The sequence below is a fragment of the Balaenoptera physalus genome (genome assembly GCF_965194825.1).
Source record: "Balaenoptera physalus genome assembly, chromosome: 1".
NCBI lineage: Eukaryota > Metazoa > Chordata > Mammalia > Artiodactyla > Balaenopteridae > Balaenoptera > Balaenoptera physalus.
The window spans coordinates 169,553,057-169,574,178 of record NC_138882.1 but is presented as its reverse complement, the minus strand read 5'-3'; the positions used below and the strand labels follow the sequence as shown (position 1 = coordinate 169,574,178).

General features: G+C 47.6%; 1 protein-coding gene across 2 annotated transcripts in view; it reads right to left on the bottom strand.

The window, feature by feature from the left end:
• CSMD2 (CUB and Sushi multiple domains 2) overlaps positions 1 to 21,122 on the bottom strand; it is a 652,460-nt gene that overhangs the window by 161,175 nt on the left and 470,163 nt on the right. For both annotated transcript variants that reach the window (XM_082415250.1, XM_082415251.1), the window contains exons 26-27: positions 9,186 to 9,388; positions 3,695 to 3,886 (exon numbers count right to left, since the gene is read on the bottom strand). In XM_082415250.1, coding sequence (XP_082271376.1) covers positions 3,695 to 3,886; positions 9,186 to 9,388 — 395 coding nt within the window. The remainder of the gene's footprint in view (positions 1 to 3,694; positions 3,887 to 9,185; positions 9,389 to 21,122) is intronic.

Genomic DNA, 21,122 nt, shown 5'->3' with positions numbered 1-21,122 from the left:
AATGGACATGGAGGTGGGAGCCAAGGGTACATCCAGGACTGAACTTTAGAGTGGCCATTTGCTTGTCCCAGAGCAGAGCTTTATTGCCTCAGTGTAGCTTTTACTCGGGGTGAGGTTAAAGGTCTGGATCAATCCCCAGCAGGGTCTCTTTACAAAACGGTGGGTCTTCAGACCAGGCCATTAAAGCCCTAATGTGGCTGAACACAAAACCCGAGGGGTCGTGAGTAGTGTGGGCTTTTTTCGGTGGAAAATATATGTCAAGTCCCAACCTGAGTACCAGAAACACTCAAGTGGACACTTATTAAATGTCAGACACAACGTACAGCATTTTAGATCCATTATCTCATTTCTGCCTCATAACAACTTGCTGAGCTATGGATTACTCTTCCTGACTCAGAAAGGAGGAAACTGAGGCTCAGAGAGGTTAAGGAACTTGCCCAGAGTCACTCTGAGACTCAGACCCACATCTGTCTGGTCCCAAAGTCCGTCATGTCCCCATTCTTCTGCACTGCCTCGGAATCGTTGGCCGCAGCGGGAGTGGAGAGGGCTGTCCCTCCCTGCAAGCTGGCAGGGGAGGGGCTCCAGGCGAAGAGATTCTAGGAGCGAGGATGGTCCCTCGAGTCTGGTCTGCCTTGTCTCTCACTCCCTTCTTCTCCACCGAACCCTCTCTAGACAAGATGGTTAGATGGATGGGACAGACTAGAGGCCTGCCTGATCAGGATAAAACCTTGGACTTAACAAAGCAAGACCACACAGCGCAGTCCACAGAGAGTGGCCCTACCCAGTCTGGGCTAGAAACACAGTGATGCAGCCAGTGAGAGTAGGAAGCCCAGTCATGGCTGCGGTCCCAGCTACCGGGGCATCTTCCCAACAATGCCTCCATTCGGGCAAGGGCTGGTAGGCACGACCTACCTTTACAGCCCAGGGGTTCCTTCCCTTAAGCTGCCACAGGTGGGGTCAATCTGGGTGTTTCAGAACTGCTCCCGTTATTCTTCCGCCAACCCCCAAAGTGCCCTCAGTGTGTTTGGGTTCGTGTCCCCCGCCCTGGCCCAGCTCCCTGCCAGATGGCTCCCCAGTATCGGACAGTCAGGCATCTGCTTCCCACTCAGGACCCCGGCGTGGGCCTCACCGCCCTCTGCCAGTTGTCCTCAAGGCCCTGGCTGGCCTCCTGGGCTGCTTCACCCACAGGACAGACAGGTCCCGCTGCTTGGGCGGGGCTGGCTGAGGGACACAAAGTCCCCCTTCCCCTTCTAGGCCCAGGCGCTGGCCAGCAGGACAACTGAGCTGTAGGAGACTAAGTGAGGCCTTGGTGACATCCCAGTGGCACCCCATCCTTTCAGCGGGTACTCAGGGCTGGGGCTGGGAACCAAGCTGGACCAGAAGCCAGGTCTCCCTTCCAATCCTGGGCACTGGCGCCCCCTTGCCCCACAGTCAGGCCCTGTCTGCTCCCCACTGAGTTAGAAGGAGAAGGCAGGCTCCATCCTCAGGCCCAGGCTTGACCTTACAAACCACGTTGCCCAGGTTGGAATGGGAACAGGTGATCATTCCAGGCGGCTAAAAAGCGGGCAGGCTGTGCCGACAGGTGCGAGTTGTGAAAAAGACCACCGATTTCGATGTTGCACAGTCCTGGGTTCCAATTTTGACCCGGCTACCTCCTAGCTGTGAGTTTGTGCAAGACTATCCCACCTCTATGAGCCTCTGTTACCTAATCTATGAAATAAAAAAAAAAAGAGAAAGAATAATGACGATAATGGCCTCTAACATACACAATGTTTACTAGGAACCAGGCATGGTTCTAAGTGCTTTACAGCATTATCTTATTCCATTCTCAAAACAACCCCATGAGGTAGGTACTATCATCTTCCCTGTTTTACAGGGCAGGAAAATGAGGCGCAGGGAGATGAAGTGATTTGTCTAAGGCTACACAGTTTGTCATGGTGAAGCGGGACTCGAACCCAGGCAGTTGGAATCCAGAACCCGAGCTCTAAACTTACCGCACGGTGATTTCATTTGTGAATACGTAGGTACAACGTCTAGCCCAGCACCTATCATGGGGATGACGCTCAATAAACGTTTGTTATCTCCCTTTGCTTCCTCCCTATAATGAAGGGGGGTGAAGACCAGCCAGACCCGTCCTGGCAGACTGCCAAGGGAGCTGGAAATGAGGGGCTTGTCACTGGGATTTGCAGACTGTTTGAGAGGACAGGCAGATGTTCACTTAGTTGCGAGGAACATTTCCCCACGCCGAGCGCAGAAGAGTGGGTAACGAAAGCTGAATTAACCTCTCTGCTCTGCTGGCTGCACGTTTACTGGGTCAGAGAGTTGAAGCAATTTCCCCAAGGCTACTGAACTAGTAAATGGCAGAGCCAGGAACTAAACCTGGATCTGTCTTCTTCAATATCCTATACTCTCTCAACGTATCACAACACATAGTTGAGAGCTGAGCTTGCTCTGGAACCCAGGTCTCACCTTCCTGTCTGCAGTACATTCACGGAGATCCAACCACACATACCCATGTGACTCCTCATTGCCACCGAGGGACCGGACTTAGTGTTAACACCAGGCCTCAGAGCATGCCCAGCAAAGGCCAGTCCTCAGACGCTTGGACAGCCCCTCCCCTGAGTCTGTGTGCAAAGAGGTGCAGGGCGTCGCTGGGGTGGGCAATGTTGGGGTGCATCTCGGGAAGTCCCCTGAGCCCATCTCCGGGGTGGGAATCAGTGTGGGAGGTAGGAAAATGAAAAGCTTTGCATTCAGACTGATGTGGGTGTGACTCTTGGCTCTGCCATATCCTGGCTCTGTGATTTGAGGCAAGATACTCAGTCGCCTAAGCTTCAGTCTACTGTACTGTAAAATGAGGGAACAGTACTCATTACAGAGAGCTGCAGGGAAAGTTAAGTGAGGTTTTGTAAGTAAATGTCCAGTTGCACACAGTAAGGACTCCACAACTGTCTGCCATCGCTCATACAGCAGAGAACTGCACTCAGTATTTTGCCTGAGGAAAAGAGCCAGGTGGACATGAGCCCCTGGAACGTTTGTTTCCATCACTTTCTCTTTCTTTCCTGTCCTCCTCTCCCTTCAAGTTCCTTCCTCCTCCCAGCCTTAAGGAACTGGGGAGCAGGATCGATTCCTCAGGCACCAACCCTTATGAGCTACATGACCTTGGACACATCACAGAGCCTCCACTGCTTCATCTGGCAAATGGGGAGATTTAAGGACTAAGGACAGATCTGGAGAACCAAAAGCCAGGCAACCAATAATTTCCTTGCCAAGAGGAAGAGCAAAGGTCTTTCCTTTACCTCCAGGTCTGTGGGTGCCCTTCTAGCGCTCCAGGTAATAGAAGGGTCATTTGAGAACCTGAAGACCCTTGCTACCCGAGGTGACCCACAGTCCTCCTTCCAATCTATATGGTCTGGGTCAGGAGAAGAGGGACAGGCACACTTGGCTTAAAAATCTTTGGGACCATTTTGGAGAGTGACGAATTCATAGTGTGTAGAGTGTGGGTGTGTGAATGCGAGTGAGTGTGTGTATACATAGACATGCGAAGAAGAGTAGACTTTGAGTTTTCTGCAACTTTCAGCTCTTCTGACTCTCCTGGCCAGGCTCAAGATGCAGCTACCACTTAAGGGGGTAGGAGGTCTGGAGCACACAAGTGGTGGGACCAGAGGGCAGGGTTCACACTGCAGCTGCTTTGTACCGATGCACGTTGGCGGGCTGGGCTGCCAGAAGAATCTGTTCTCGATCTTCACACAGCTGATCTCTGCACTTCCCTGCAGCGCATAGCCGGGGTCACACTGGAACACCGTGGAGTCACCGGCTTCCCAACTGTTGCCACTCCGGCTCCCATTCTGGGGGACCCCAGGGTCATTGCAGGATGTTGCTGTGGACACTGGGATAAGAAAACAGAGGAGGAAGTGGGGTTGCCTAGGTGTCTGCCCGACAGTGAGGCTTCTGGCTCACCACCCTCACTGACATCACCACGTCCATCACCAGGGCCACTGTTGCAATCTCCATCACCTCCCGCCGGTGTAATCAGCTGCAGCAACAGCGCCACCATCTCCGTTCTCACGCCCATTACTGTCACCACCTCCACCACTACTTGTGACCATCACTTACTCTATTGGTACCCTCACCATCACCATCATCCACCTGTCCTGGGATACTATACTATGAGTTAAGCATGACTGCATCGCTATGACTGTAGGACTGAGTTCAATTTGGTTTAACGATACAAGCCTTATTACATAGATCAGCTTTGCAATTTTGCAAAATGTAGCTAACGTGATCCGTGTGAGGGAGTGACAAGGTAATTAAGCATAAACTCCAATATTCAACCAGAAAGGTCTGCAAAGGAGTTTGGGAGTTGGCCTGCCTGAATGCTGAGCAGTGGTTGAGAAGATGCTTGGAGTTACTAAGGTCGGGTGAAGGTCATGTTCTCCCTCGTATGGCAAACAACCAACAACTCACCAGACCGAAACCCGAGAGGATTCTGGTGTTTGTAGCAAGTGACAAAGTCCAAAATAAGTATAAGTAGTTGGGATGCATTAAAAATTCTAAAACCTCAGGAATTTGGGAGATGTTTGTAGTCTAATACCAGACAGCATAATACAGAGAAGGTGTTTTAAAAGCAAACATCAAATGAATGATGGAAGGGAGGAATAAATAATAAAAGCACGACTGAGGGAACAAATGGACAAAATGCAGCATGAGAAAACACACCAAAGGAAATGGTACAACTGGAACTCCAGAGAAAAGATTCTGAGGCAGCTGTATCAACCCTGGCTGCCTCCGCGGTCCCCGCCTGTGTCATCATTCACAGGCTGTGGTCGGCAGGCCCCAGGGACAGAAGGTTCTGGAGGACACAGGATCCCTAAGGTTCATTGGCTTGGAGGGTCAGTTTTTCTCAGAAATTCTGGGAAAAATAACTTTTACACTAAGACAAGTGAATTTATTATGGAGTAGAATGTAAGATTCACATTAGTTCTTAAGCAAACCAGGAAGCCGCAAAGAGATTTTATGCTTCCTACATACCTCAGATCTCCTGGGGATATACATTTACTCTCCTCTGCTATTAGGATGGCTTCGGTGGAAAAGCCCAGGGCAACTGTATACACTAATAGCACTAATTATACCATCTAGGATTGCATGGACGAGTCTGGAGTTGGAGTATCTAATACCTTACACCCAGTAACGGCTAAGACAGTATGCAACAAACTGAGGTCCACAGCCAAATCTGGCTCTATGCCTGTTCTTACAAATAAAGTTTTATTGGAACACAGGCATGCTCACTTGTTTACATATTGTCTACAGCTGCTTTCGTGCTCTGACAGCAGAGTGGAGTTGTTATGACAGAGATCATGTGGTCCACAAAGCCTGGACTTTCACAGAAAAAGATTTACCACCTGTCCTTTCACAGAAAAAGCTTACCGACCCCCGGTTTATGGTCTCTTACACTCTCTTCTTTTGAGATCACATTTTAAACCTACCCTTTGCTTTGATCCAGCTTTAAATCATTAACACCCTCAATGATCTGCTATCACTATGCTCCAGGCACATTGGTAAAATCTCCTTCCAATACAGCCAGCTTAGCCCCCTCCATCTTCCCCCTATCCCTGCCCTCAGGGGCCTTTGCACCTGCTGGCCCTTCTGCCTGGAATGCTCTTGCCATACATCTCCCCATGCCAGCTCCATCCTGTCATTCAGTTTTCAGCTCCAATATCCTCTTCTCAGACAGGCCTCTTTGATCACCTTCTGGGCTCATCCCTTAACCCCCTTCCATCAAATTTGTCACATTATCCTGTTTTGTTCTCTTCATAACACCATCTGTAATCATCTTGCTAGATCATGTGTTTGCCTCTTTATTGTAGATCCCTTGTGCATCTCTACAGGAATAGAGACCTTGGCTGTTTTGATCTCAACTGTCTCTCCAGGGCCTAGAGTGGCACCTGGCACACAGTGGTGTTCAGTAAATATTTCTTGGGTGAATAAATAAATGAACAAACTATCACCATCAGATACTTACTGAATTTATTTATAAAGTCAAACAAGAACCAATCTTCTTCCTACCCAATTAAAAACAGACTTAGCTTTCATCTCTAGCTTTACAGCGTACACATGTAAATGATTCCCTGGAAGAAAAATAGCTCACTCTTGTGACCATACTCAGAAAGATTATTTATAGGGGAGGCAATGGGGTGCGATGATTAAGGGCCTAGGTTTGGGAATCAGACACAGGCGTTTTGACCCAGGCTCTGCTACTTATTAACTAGATGACCTTGAATGAGAAACCTCTCTGGGCCTCAGAGCCCACATCTGCAACATGGATTAATGATGATGCCTGTACTTTATGGTTTTTGTGAAAATTATAAGAGATAATGTTGTAGAGAGTTTAGGGCGGTGCCGGCTCTATAGATGGCAGTGATTATGCTCTCCTCTCCTTCTGTGCTCCCTCTCACCTTTTTTCGTTCTCACTTTCTCCCTTTAATGCTCCTGAATGTGAGCTGCTTGGCAAAGCCTCCAGGGAGCGGCTGGATCCACGTAGTACACACAGGATGTTAGATGTTACACAGTCATGTTTACTCAATAAAGCCAAGCCTGCACTAATCGTCCCTGGCATTTCTGTACAATCCCCCGTCAAACACACACTATAACGTTAACATGGGGTGAGCCGGTCTCTCTTCCCTAGGGTAGTGCTGGTATTTGCTAAGTGATGACAGCAACAGGGAAGGTGACCTTTTCCGAACCTCGGGTACACCAGCACACCAGGCCAGGTAGTTTTGCCCACTCCCCTCTCTGTGGGCCTAAGTGATGTTCAGGATGGCTTGCCCAAAGAAACTCTTGTGTTAGAGAGAAACATCCTTTCATTTGTTCAAGTCTTCCTGTGCCCAATGGTCCAGTAAGTGGTGAGTGACCTCCTGCTGCATACACACACTGTGCAGGAGTCTGATGGGCATGAGGTGGCCCCTACCCTCTAAGAGCTTTCTGTGAGCTGGCAAATAGGTGGCCAGCTCCCAGGCAAGGCCAGGTGCCTGGAATCGGCAACGTGCTGAAGAAATAGAAGTTGAGTGCTGGGGGTGCCATCGGCGACAGCAATTTGTTGTGAATGGGGAGCTTAGGAAGAAGTGGCATCTGAGATGAACCTTGAAGGACAACAGGGCTTCTACGAGTTGGGCAATGCATGAGAAAGCAGCTGAAGCTGCTGGGCGAAGGCACGGCTCACCAGAGCGCCCGGGGACTCTGTCCCAAGTGGCAACTGCAAGGACACATTGGAGGTCAGATAATGCAAATCCGCGGGGGAATTTGCCGGTACAATGATGGGCTCTTTTTTTTTTTTTTCTTCCTTTTTTAAAGCCATACCCATCAGCTTGAGCACAGAGAAAATACATGTCTGGCTTAATTATTCCCCATTCTCCTCCCCCCAGCGAGTGGACTGAGCTGTCTCTAGCATTCTACTCTCCTTACTGCTGGGAGATCCTTCTATTGCTTACCCCAGCAGTCTCCAAAGTTCGTTCCATGAAATGCTAGTCTCTTGAGATGGCCTAGAAAAAAGTCATCCATGATGAAATATGTTTGAGAATTGTGACCTACCAGACACCTTCCTAATGCATCTGCATTAGCAGAACAAATGCTCTCGGAGGCTCCGAATTACAGATAACCTCTTTAGGTCTGCCTCAACCTAAGCACCTTCCTGACATGACTTGATCACACAGACTTCCTTTTCCTTTAAATACCAATTAATTGTCCATGGAACCCCTGGGAACAGGTGTTGGGAAATGCTTATCTAAAATGACTCTCTTGTCGCCCCACATTGGGACCCTAACCTTAGGTGAGTTCAATGTTACTCATTGGTTCCCGGGGACCCTCTCCATGGGTGAATGGGTGCGGGGATTTCCAGTCAGAAGACTCCCAATGAACTCCACAAGGAGCTCTTCCTCGAGAGGCTGGCAGCCTGCATGAGTGTTAAGTGGGCAAGTTAATGAGTACTCAGGAACATGATCCTGGGGACCCTCGTTTGCCACACACGCTGCTAAATGCTCTTCTCCATGGGGAAGACAGAGGCAGGAAAGAGCTAGAAGTAGGCTCTGTAATGCCATTACAGCTTTACTGGTGCTAGAGCTATACCCAACCACCCTTAGCTGATACACCTACCACGCGAGAGTGTGGAGGCAAAGCCATGGCCCAGGTGCCACACAGCCTCGCTCTGGCATCACCATGGAAACCCCCCTCTCACATACACGCAGTGGAGTAAGGAGATGGTAATGAGGACAGCTGCTGTATAATAAACATAAGCATAGACCGAGGCAGAGTCACTCGGGCAGGCAGATGAGTGATGGAAGAGGCACTTCAGAGGAGATGAGATGATGCATCCCAGGGAGAGGCAGGACCAATCATAGAAACGAGCCAGTGTTGGGACTTGGACGTTTGAGCATTGCCCATTTTTGGTAGCTCTCTGTCATGCTCCGCCATAACTGGCTACTGCAGTACATAATTAATTGAATTTAGATTACTCATATTTGGCTTCCAGTCCTTACTGAGATGTGCACCAAACTAAGAACAAGAGTGTGTGACACGTCAGCTCAGCTCTTCTGTGACTGTGCTCCAAACCAGTGTCGGCTGTCCCTCCCCTGCCTCCCTCCCCACTCTTCACGTTTCAGCCACAGTGGACCACCCTCCACTTCCAGAGCCCGTTATCCTGCCTCTCACACATTCACACGCTCTTTGCACCCAGGATGCCCTTTTTTCTCTTTCTCATCTAATAAGGACTCACGAATCCTCCAAGTCCAGCTCCATGGCAACTCTAAATCCACGCCACAGTTGACTATGCCCTCCTGAAATACTGTCTTTTCTTCTGTAACTTCTACTCATCCTTCCGCTTGGAGCTTGGGCATCACCTTTCCTGGAACATCTTCCTTGATGCTCCAAGGTGACCATTATAGCTCACATTTCTCCCTCCAGATACTTGTTGATTTGTATGTCAGTGTCTATTCACCTACCTGTCTCCCCTCCCCTCAGAGCAAGCTCGGCACAGATATCAGAACAAGCACTACCCATGGGCCAGGCACAGAGCAAATGCTCAATAAATATCTTTACCCGAGTGGAGAGATGGAGGAAAGAAGGGACTTGAGGGAGGAGGAAGGGGGGTTACGGCAGGACCGATGGATGGAGGTTGGCGGAAGGTGGGCACAGACCTGAGAACTGAATGGCAAAACCCTGCTTGCTGGTGAAGAAGTCGGTGCTGAACTGCAGAACGACCAAGTTGAAGGTGCTGTGCAGGTCCTTGGGCAGGGCCGGGCCACTGAGCTCCTTCAGCAGAACCCCACTCTCCACGGGCCCATCCCAGATGCGCAACACGTCATGGAGCTCCTCCGTGTCAAAGACCAGGAAGTGGAGTCTGAACGGAGAGAAGAAGCAGGTGGTCACTCGGGGCTCAGCCCCTTCTTCCCAGGGGCTTCCATTCAGGCAAAGTCATACACCTAAGAAAGACTCGCAGGAAGGAAGAGGATTAGAGAGAATTTTCCTCTCAATTTCCATCCAGCCTGCTCCACCCATTGGAGGTCACTAGAAAATGGGAACAAGGGTGAGGGAGGATAGATTGTGTGCATCCTGCTTATTATTATGGAGCTTCCTGTTGCCACTGTAAAACCCCACCCATCTCCTCTACTCTACACGGCAGTCCCCAGGCCTCGCTCCTGAGCCCCTATCCATATCATTCTAATTGGAAGGGGATGCTGAGAAGGCAGGATCTGGGGATAAAGGATAGAGGTAAAAAAACAAATACTCAGTCAAAAGCCCAGCAAGTTATTTTGCGGATATTGACAAATTGACTCTAAAGTTTATATGGAGAGGCAAAAGAGCCAGAAGAGCCAGCACAACATTGAAGAAGAACACATTTGGAGAACTGACACTACCTAATGTCAAGACTTACTATAAAGCTACAGTAGTCAAGAGAGCGTGATATCAGTGAAATAACAGACAAATAAATCAAAAGTCCAGAAATAGACTCATATTAATATAGCCAATTGATCTTTAACAAAGGAGCAAAGGCAATACAATGGAGCAAAGATAGTCTTTTCAACAAATGGTGCTGAAACTACTGGACACCCACATGCAAAAATGAATCTAGACACAGACTTTATACCCTTCACAAAGATTAACTCGAAACAGATCGCAGACCTACATGTAAACGTAAAACTATAAAACTCCTAGAAGATCACATAAGGGAAAACTCAGATGCCCTTGGGTATAGTGACAACTTACTAGATACAACACCAAAGGCACAATCCATGAAGAAAACAAGTGATAAGCTGGACTCCATTAAAATTAAACATTGCTGCTCTGCAAGATAACAAGATACCAAAACCTGAGGGTGCTCAAATTCCTTATACAGAATGGCCTAGTATTTGCATAGAACACCTTCCTGTATACTTCAAATAATTTTTAGATTACTTATAATACTTCATACAACATTAATGCTATGTAAATAGTTGTAAATATAATGTAAATGCCATGTAAATAGTTGCCTGTGCATGGCCAATTCAAGTTTGCTTTTTGGAACTTTGTGGCGTTTTTTCAAATCTTTTCCATCTGAGGTAGGTTGAATCTGTGGATCCTGAACATGCAGATATGGAGAGCCAATTCTATACAAAGAATTCTTAACACTCAACAGTAAGAAAACAACATGATTAAAAAATGGGCTACAGTTTACCAGATACCTCACTAAAGAAGATATACCAATGACACATAAGCATGTGAAAAGATGTTCCACATCGTATGTCATCGGGGAAATGCAAATGAAAAAAGCAATAAGATACCACTATACGCCTATTAGAATGGCTAGAATTCAGAACACTGACAGCACCAAATGCTGATGAGGATGTGGGGCAACGGGGACTCTCATCATTGCTGGTGGGAATGCAAAATGGTACAGCCACTTGCGAAGACAGTTTGGCAGTTTCTTACAAAACTAAACACACTCTTACCATACGATCCAGAAATTGTGCTCGTCGGTATTTACCCAAAGGAGTTGAAAACTGATTTCCACGCAAAGCCCTGCACACAGATGTTTACAGCAGCTTTATTCATAATTGCCAAAACTTGGGAGCAACCAGGATGTCTTTCAGTAGATGAATGGATAAATAAACTATGGTACATCCAGACGATGGAATATTATTCAGTGCTAAAAAGATATGAACTATCAAGCCTTGAAAAGACATAGAGGAACCTTAAATCCATATTACTAAGTGAAAGAAGCCATTCTGAAAAGGCTACATACTGTATGATTCCAAGTACATAACATTCTGAAAAAGGCAAAACTATGGAAATAGTAAAAAGGTCAGTGATTGCCAGAGGCTAGGTCAGGGAGAGGGGATAAACTGGTAGAGCACAGAGGATTTTTAGGGGAATGGAAATACACTTACGATACTGTAATAGTGGATACATGACATTACACATTTGTTCAAATCTATAGAATATGGGCACGAAGAGCAAACCCTAATATAAACTATGGATTTTTGGTGATAATGATGTGTCAATGAATGTAGGTTCAGCAGTTGTAACAAATGTACCCCTCTGATGGGGGATGCTGATAATGGGGGAAGCTGTGCAGGTGTGGGGCAGGGAGTGAATGGGAAATCTCTGTACTTTCAGCTTTGCTGTGAACGTAAGCCTGCTCTAAAAATCTAAGTCTTAAGAAAGGTGAGTGTGGGGGAAATAAAGGTCAGGGGTTATGGCAGGACCTTCGAGAAGCTGGTCCAGCTGCAGTGAGGGCAAGGGTGAACCTACACCTCTGCTTCCCAGAGCAGAACTTGGATACCAGCCTGTCTCTCTGTCTCTCTCTCTCCTAATGAATTTTTTATTTCGGATTAATTTTAGGCTTACAGAAACGTTGCAAAGATAATACAGAGAATTCTTATAGACCCCTTACCACTTCTGCCCTGGTTAACGTCTTCCATTTCCCTGGTACATTTGTCACAACTAAGAAACCAACATGGTACATTACTATGAACTCAACTCCCGACTTGATTTGGATTTCACCAGTGTTTCCACTGATGCCCTTTTTCTGTTCCAGGATCCAATCCATTTATCACTATATCCTTTTAAAAATGTCCTCTAAAATTATAAAAATAAGATATGTTCAAGGCAGAAAAAGGCTAACAATATACAGATGTCCTGAATTTTTAAGAAGTCTCTCTCACACAAACCAATCTGTTCTCTAGAACCTTCCACTTGATATTAGGTTTGGTGCAAATACGTCCAGATTTTTTTCAGTGTGCACACATACATTCCCCCCGCCATGGGACTATATTTTACATAGTTTTATGTAACTTCCTTCACTTAATACTATATAATGGAGATATACATCTACTTCATTTTTTTCCTGTAGAAATGTACATTGCTATATTTCACTATTTCACATAAAACTGCAAGGAACATTCCCATCTTTATGTAGTGTTTCACATTTATGTTAATATTTCAGTTGGCTTGTAGAAATACTTTGGTCGGGGGGACGGGTATACAATATATTTAAAGTTGTTGATAAATCCTGCTCAGTTATTTTCTTAAGTGATTGTGTCATTTACATTCCCCCCGAACAGTATTCATATGACTGTTCTCTCTAAACTTCACCTTACCAACATCAGATATTATAATGTAAATATATTCTATATTAATATACTTGCTCATCTGCTAAACCGAAATGGAATCTCACTAGTGTTTTAAATTTAGATAATTCAGTAAGGTTGCGTATCTCTGCACATATTTATTGGTCATTTGTATATCTTCACATCCTTTACCCAGCTTGAGTTACTTGTCTTTAAATTCTGTTCACTCATTATAATTTTTATTTATTATCTTTATATATTTTAATTTCTCTTTTATATATTTGTTGCTGACATTTTCTCCCAGCAGCTGGTATCTCTTTTTCCTTGAAATTTTGTTTATGGTGTCTTTTTTGGTATAGAAGTTACTCATTCTATGTAATCAAATGTTAATATTTTCCTTTAAGGATATTGGATGTCATGGTACGCTTGGGCAAACCCTCTTCTTCCCTATATGATTAGAAAGCAAAACTTTAATATTTTCTCAGCACTTGTGGAGTTTCATTTGTTGAGGTTTATCGGTTCATTATTTTTTCCAAATGGACCCTCAATTATCCCACCACCTACCTAAAGTGGCCTCTTCCATGTTCTATCAACATGCTCTGCTTCTTTCCTCCTTAGCATTTATTACAGTCTATACTTTATTTATTTGTTGACTACTCCTCTCCCCAACTAGAACATGACTCCCACGAGCGCGGGGGCAGTTCCTCTTCACTCTGGTAGCCCCACTGCCTGGGCTACGCCTGACGCTTCTGATAGCGCTCACGAGTACCTGAATGAAGATGCCTGTGCCTGGATAATCCAGGCTGTCTCTCTCAACGGGTTTGAAACCTTGGCCATGGGTCTGAGTCTAGACTCTGCTCTGTTCCAGGGCTCCCTCCTTTGTCGTGACAGGATTCTAAATACTTGAGGTACCAGGAGCTCAGATACTCGGCTGATTTCAGTTTTCAGTCTCATATTTTGATATTCTTACAGGGCAAGCTCCCCTTCGTATTTTTCCCCAAAATTTCTTAGCTGATTTCCCAAATTTATCCTTTCAAATTCCTCCAAATCCCGTGGATACTATGATTGAAATTGCACACACTTATTTATTTTTAAAAAATTATTTATTTATTTATTTATTTATTTTTGGCTGTGTTGGGTCTTCGTTGCTTTGCGCGGGCTTTCTCTAGTTGCGGTGAGCGGGGGTTGCTCTTCGTTGCGGTGCGCGGGCTTTTCATTGCAGTGGCTTCTCTTGTTGCAGAGCACGGGCTCTAGGCGTGCGGGCTTCAGTAGTTGTAGTTTGCAGGCTCTAGAGCGCAGGTTCAGTAGTTGTGGCGCACAGGCTTAGTGGCTCCGCGGCATGTGGGATCTTCCCGGACCAGGGCTCGAACTCGTGTCCCCTGCATTGGCAGGCAGATTCTTAACCACTGCACCACCAGGGAAGCCCTGCACACACTTACTGATTGACTCGGGCAAATTAATATCTTTACGTTACTTATTTTCCCCAGCCAGGAACACTGTAGATGTTGTAACTTATTTAGGGGTTAGTTTAGGTACTTTGGTAAAGTTTTATGGTTTTCCTCTTTGCATTCTTCCTCTTAAGTTCAATTTTTGGCTTTCAGCTCCATTGTGAGTGGGATTTAATTATTAGTTACATATTTATTGTTGGATATATATATGTATATGTGTGTGTGTGCATGTATATCTTATTTTCAGTCACTAGTTAAGTTCTAACAGGCTTCAAGTTAAGCTCTTGGATTTCCTAGGCAGACCCTTTTATAGATACAGGTGGAGCTTCCTCAGTACCAGAGCTGTGTGGGTTTCCTCAATGGTTGTATACTCATCCTCCTGGCAGGCCTCTCCTCCAAGGACTTCTGATGAGTGAAAACAGATAGGCTTCTCTTCAAGGCGTTTAGGAGGGAACAGACTGGCAGACTGGGGCCCTACACTTGGTTGGAAGGGGAGAAGGAGCTCCCCAGGAAGCAGAGCAAACAAGCATCCACCCTGCTGTGCTAAGCTGCCCCTGGCTTCTCTGCTTCCTCCATGGTCCGTGATGCACTGGGAAATCGGCAGCCACCTGCAGGCGCAGACCAAGTGGTAGCTGTGTGGTGCTTCCAGACGTGCTCTCAGGGAAGAGAGGTTCTCGTGGGCCAGGCTTGTCACGGAAGGAAGGAGACGAGGCTAGAAGTTTGGGCGGCGTGAAAGGGAGGGTGTTTTCTTTGGATGTAATAACACAAGACAAGACCCAGAGGCAGGGGGGAGGTTAAGGTACCTGGGAAGACAGGCGACGGCCACACTGGAGTTCGGGTGGCATGAGGATGTCATAGGGACCTAGCTGGATTGAGAGAGGGACATCAGTATTAGCTAGCAGAGTTGGGGTTTTATCCTCTTCTGGTTAGAGACCGACTGAGGTCCCTGAGGGTGAATAATGGAATGGATGAGTGAGTGAATTGAAGAATGAACAAATGAAATCCCAGAAGGACCAGACCGATGGGAAGTGTGAAAAGAGAGAATATGTACACTAGGTAGAAATGAAAGAAAACATATTTATACAACCCCTGTGTTCAAGGCAACTTCACCTTATCCCATTTAGTCCTCACCAGCACCTTTATTTTGCAGGTAGCACCGTTCCCCTCTTGAAAAATGAGAATACTGAGGCTCGGAGAGGTTAAATAACTTGCTCAAGGTCAAGGGCAGGTCAGAGAGCGACACAGAACTACTTTATATAATTACAGTCCAGGTCAGACTTTGGCGCTTCCTCTCTTCCCCCTGACAACGCTGCCTGCGCCTCCAGAAGGAAGAGGCTGTGGCCGAGAGCTAGGCCTGCTCCAGAGAGGCCCCATCAGTAATCAATAGTTTACATGTGAATCATACACAAGGTTAAAGGGCGGAGATTTAAGACCCGGAATTAAAAGTGCCAATTCACTGCATTCAGCTTAACTGATCTGTTAATCAGACAAAGTCAAAGGCTTGGCGTTGATGAGGTCAGCAGAGGCGGGAGGACGAGGCCAGAGAGGCCAGAGGAGGCCAGAGGCCAGGGGAGGGAGCCTGAGGTCCTTTGCAGGCAGAAACCAGGCAGCTTGGCCATGGAAAGGAGAGAAGCTGAAGTTCCGGACCTCTTACTGCCTTTGTTTATGTAAATGCTTTCCGTGTGCCAGGTGCTGGGAGATAATGGCGAAGATGACAGACAGGGTGTCATTTTCCAGTTGTTTCTGGAGATGGGCAATACTCCTGCACACACAACCCCATCAGAAGACCATCAGCTGTGGGCAAATGCGATGAAGGAAACAGCAGAGCGCTGAGATGGAGCCACCGGCTTAGACAGACTGGCCAGGAAGACCTCTGCACGGAGGTGACATCTAAGGAAGAGGAGAGGCTTAAAGGGAGCCAGTCACGTGAAGAGCAGGGCAGGGCAAGAGATGGGAGGACGCTTTCTGTGGATAAAGGGCAGCATGAGCAAAGGCCCCGAAAGGGAAGCAGCTCGGAGCATCAGAGCAACAGAAAGGCCACAGAGGGCTTCCCTGGTGGTGCAGTGGTTGAGAATCTGCCTGCCAATGCAGGGGACATGGGTTCGAGCCTTGGTCTGGGAGGATCCCACATGCCGCGGAGCAACTAGGCCCATGAGCCACAATTACTGAGTCTGCGCGTCTGGAGCCTGTGCTCTGCAACAAGAGAGGCCGCGACAGTGAGAGGCCCGCGCACCGCGATGAAGAGGGGCCCCCGCTTGCTGCAACTAGAGAAAGCCCTCACACAGAAACAAAGATCCAACACAGCCAAAAATAAATAAAAATAAATTAAAAAAAAAAGAAAGGTCACTGAGGCTGTCCCTGGGCCAAGAGAGGTAGGCAGAGGCCAGGTCTCGTGGGGCCCAGTGGGTCGGGGAAATTTTTGGATTTTATTCTATGGGCTAAGGGACGTCACTGAAGGATTTTAAGCTGAGACCTTACAAGATCCAATTTTCGTTTGAAGATCACTCCTGCTGCCCGAATAAGAACAGCCTGGCAACGGCAACGGCACATGCAGGGAAATTAGCTAGGGGGCTACTACAGGTGCTAGTGGCCTCTTTCATGATAAATCCTTGATGCTAGCCAGTGAAGCTTTGCCAGTCTGACCACTTGGATTAAGACTCTTATTGAAGACGTTTTTCATCCCATAGAAATCAAAGTCTATAAAATGCTAATTAGAGGTTCTCATTGATAGGGATAATTCTGGGCCCAAGCAGACATTTGGGTTTGCCTGAGCAGCTCCCCTGCAGGTGACCATCCAGTCTCCTTCTGGCTTTTGAAATACTGAAAACCATTTGAGGATCCCGCGCCCACCATGCTGTGAGAAGGTGATCCTTCATCTTGACGCCTCCCCTGTTTGCGCTCTTGTTTCTTTGGGCCACAGACACAACACCAGCCACGGAAGAGGGAGGGGGCCTAATGTGCACCATGCTCTGTGCTGAGAGCTGCCCAAACATGGAAGGCTGTGTCTTTGCCCTGGAGGCTGCTGCTGTTTATTGAAAGAGACACACACAACACAATAATACGTGCAGGAGGTGCTGAAAGCGTGGGATAAATAAAGTGCTATCAAAATAACCGGACGAAGAAGAGAACTAATCATTTGTTGGAAATCTACGTGCCAAGTACTTTATGTATATTGTCTAATATCCTCATAACAAGCCTGTAAGTTGGAGCCTACTTTTGCCATCTTGCTGATGTGGGAACTGAAGTCCCGGGGGTTAACTGGGGAGACTTGCTGAGGGTGAGGGGGGTGTCAAACAGCTTGTAAGGGTCAGAGGGTGTATTCAAACCACGTCTGTCTGGGACCAAAGGCCTTTCTTTTACATCATCATCTTCTTCTAATTGAGAGAGGCAAGGAAAACTTCAAGGAGGAGATGTCTTTGAAGCAGTTTTGGAGAAATAAAAGCAAAGCACAAGGAAGATGACTGCAAGAGAGAGAACAGCATTACAGAGGCACACAGAGTGTGCACCCAAACCCCCCCTCCCCCTTTCAATCCACCTTTTCCACCAGGGCCAGCTGACATTTCTGAACCACATATCTGACCAGTCATTCCCCTTTCCCTACAGAATAAAGTCAGGCTTCCTAGGGGATGCTCCAAGCCCTCCGTGAATAGCCCCAATTGCCTCCTCCTCTTCCTCTCACTCTTTACCCATTTTCTTCTCTTTCTCTGGCTTCAGGGACTTCCCTCTGCCTGGACGTTTCCAACCCCTATACGTGCCCTCACACCACCTGTAGTGGCTTGAATGGTCTCCCGCCAAAAGATATGTTCAAGTCCTAACCCTCGGTCCCTGTGTATGTAACCTTACTTGGAAATAGGGTCTTTGTAGATGTCATCAAGTTAAGATGAGGTCATACTGGAGTAGGGTGGGTCCTGAGTCCAATGACTGATGTCTTTCTAAGAGAAAGGAAAGGGAGATTTGGATACACAGGCACCGAGGAGACGCAGGGAAGAGGACCATGTGAAGATGGAGGCAGAGACTGGAGTGATGCGTCCACAAGCCAAGGAGTGCAGGCAACTCGCAGAAGCTGGGAAATGAAACTGATTCTTCCCTAGAGCCTTCAGAGGGAGCGTGACCCTACTCGCTCCTTGATTTTGGACTTCTAGGCTCTAGAAGTGTGAGAAAATAAATTTCTGTTAAGTCATTCGGTTTGTTACAGCAGCCCTAGTAAACTAATATACCACCTGAATAACACGTCCCAGTAGATCCCCACCTCCAGTTGGTAAGCTTTTCCATGGGCTTTTCCAAGCCCTCCCCCGGCCCCGATCTCGTGAGATGCTCTTTCTGTGTGCTCCTGTGTATCACAGTCATCCACTGAATAACCTGTCTTACTGAGTTCCTTAACTGTTGTGTTTGTGTCTCCTTTGTGTTTGTATCTTTGGTACCCGGCACCAGGCCTGGCCCACACTAAGCTCCCGGTTTGGGTGAGCTGATGAATCAGTGAATGGCTCATCAGCTTTTGGGGACGCCCACAGTTCAGCCAAACTCACCCACTGTCCGTGCTGTGTGTGCCACTTGGTGATGGACAACTTAAATCCTATGTGCTCAGGAAGATACTTCCTATTTCACTGGAGGTTCTGACATCTCTCTTTACTGCCCACATCCCGCCCCTTGAATCTATGTCTTTGGCATCCTATCACCACCATAGAGATAGGACCTAGCTGCACAGACCCTGGGCCAGAGATGGCTGCCTAGTTTAAAGCCAGGAGACAGGGGGATGCTGCAGCCCTGGTCTCGCACTCTCCAAATACAGCTCTACAAGTCTTCTGACCAATATTCACACATCCAATCAATGAATAGTAGGCAATGGGTACAGATACCACACCAGGCACAGGTGATACAGACAGGAGCATGGCTTGTTTCTGCCCCTAGCTGTGGTGTGATAAGTACTATGGTACAGATACTCACAGAGAAGGTCCCACCTCAGGCCAAGGGGTGAGGCAAGGTCCCCGGAGGAGGGAACAACTGAGTCTTGAGAGATGAACAGGATTTTCCAGATGAAGGGGGTGGCGAGGAGTGTGAGAAGGAAGGGGAATGCCGGGCAGAGAAAAGAGGTTGCTCAAAGACACTGATGGGATGGAGAGACGGGGACCCCTAGGACAGTACAGGTTCTTCAGGAGGACGAGAGCATGGGTGCAGGTGGGTGAGACCTGAAGCCATGGGTTTGGACAAGCCCACCCAACGAGTATCAGTGTGGGCAGCACACAGAGAAGGGTGTCCTGGAGATCCATGGCATTAAGGATGAGCAGGGGAAGGAGACTAAGAATGAGTGGAGGAGGTAGAAGGTAAACCAGAAAAAGGTGCAGCCCAAGGAGTCAAGAGAGGAGAGGGGCTTCCCTGGTGGCACAGTGGTTAAGAGTCTGCCTGCTAAGGCAGGGGAGATGGGTTTGAGCCCTGGTCCTGGAAGATCCCACATGCCGCGGAGCAGCTAAGCCCGTGTGCCACAACCACTGAGACTGCGTGCCACAACTACTGAAGCCCACGTGCCTAGAGCCCATGCTCCACAACAAGAGAAGCCACCGCAATGAGAAGCCCGCGCACTGCAACGAAGAGTAGCCCCTGCTCGCTGCAACTAGAGAGAAAGCCCTCGTGCAGCAACAAAGACCCAATGCAGCCAAAAATAAATAAGTAAAAAAGAGAGAGGAGAGTGACTCAGGGCAGGGCAATGATGTCCAACTGTGGAAGAAGGCAAGGCAGGCATGGCCTCTTCGATCCTTTCTATGGTGCTGGGTCAGGGCTGGGGGCAGAGAGGGGGGAGCCCCGTTTCCAAAAAAGAGGGGCCTTGAGTTGGTCTCAGCGTCCTAAATCTGCCTGGGGTACAGCCTGGGCTTTCACTACTGACAAGTATGCCAGCTCAGCTAATGAGCCCCGCTGGTCTCTGGTTCTCTTTCCCATTCCCCTGGGGGCTGCCCAGAACCTCTGCTTGCTGTCTCTGGAGCTGGGTCTTCATGTCAGATTGGCTGCCACTCCCTTTAACTGCAGGGCACCTCGACCGTGGGGCCATCTCTGTTCCGGGATCTCTGTACACCTTTTCATCATGGTGTTTCCGCAGAGTCCCACCTTCCACCAGAATGTCCCAACAGCAGCTCCCCAGGTGAGGCAGCCCCTACCTGGCCCTCACTCCCTTACCTCTGCCCACCAGCCCACCACTAAGAGTCCCCCTAGGCTTTGCAGGTAAGGCTCATGGCACTCAGCTTCAACCACAGGAAGAGAATTACTGCCAGAACTTTCATCTAAAAAGCTAGGAGAGCATCAAATTGTCATTGTAGGGGGCTGCACCCCTTAAGTGCTGTCCACAGACAAACTCGAGTCTGGGATTATGGTTTTCAGCTCTCAGTCTGAAGGAAACTTTAACACATTGGGCATTTCTCGGGTACCGCCCACCTCCACACTTAGAGGTGGTTCATCTGTATCCGTCGCACATTAGAAAAATGCAAAAACTAGAAAGGAAAAAAATCACAGCATCTTTATATGTTGATTTCACTTGCCTTCTGACTGGGCCCCAGAATATGAAAAGGCTTTGGGTGCTTCCAAGCAACTGTCACCACTGCATGAACACAATGGATGTTGCACCGGGAAGAAGAGTTGTTAACAGCGGATCTTTACATCAGGGGAAAATGGCATGTGAACGAACAGCTGCTGCAGCGGGGGGAGGGGTCAGAAATCACTCCTGTCCCCAAACAAGAACGCAGCTTAAATTATCCTCAGTGACTTTGGAAATGACAATAAGAAAATAATACTTGTCTCACAAAATGCCCTCCTCTGAGCCACGGTGCAGCAAACCAACAATTAAACCATGATTATAATAGCAGACAATAATAATTAAAGCATTGTGCCATCCAAAGAGCAAAAACTGAGAAGACAGACCAAAGCTCAAAGCAAGCATTGGTGTCTAGAGCAATATTAGAGGCTGTCCTTTCCTGGTGCCAGCTGGTATTGGCAAGACGGAAAGATTCTTCTTGTGTTATTTTCCTAAGTGAAAGAATAAACCTGGGCTTCAGTCACTGAAGAAGCTGCAGTGACGGATGTTCTGGGAGGCTGG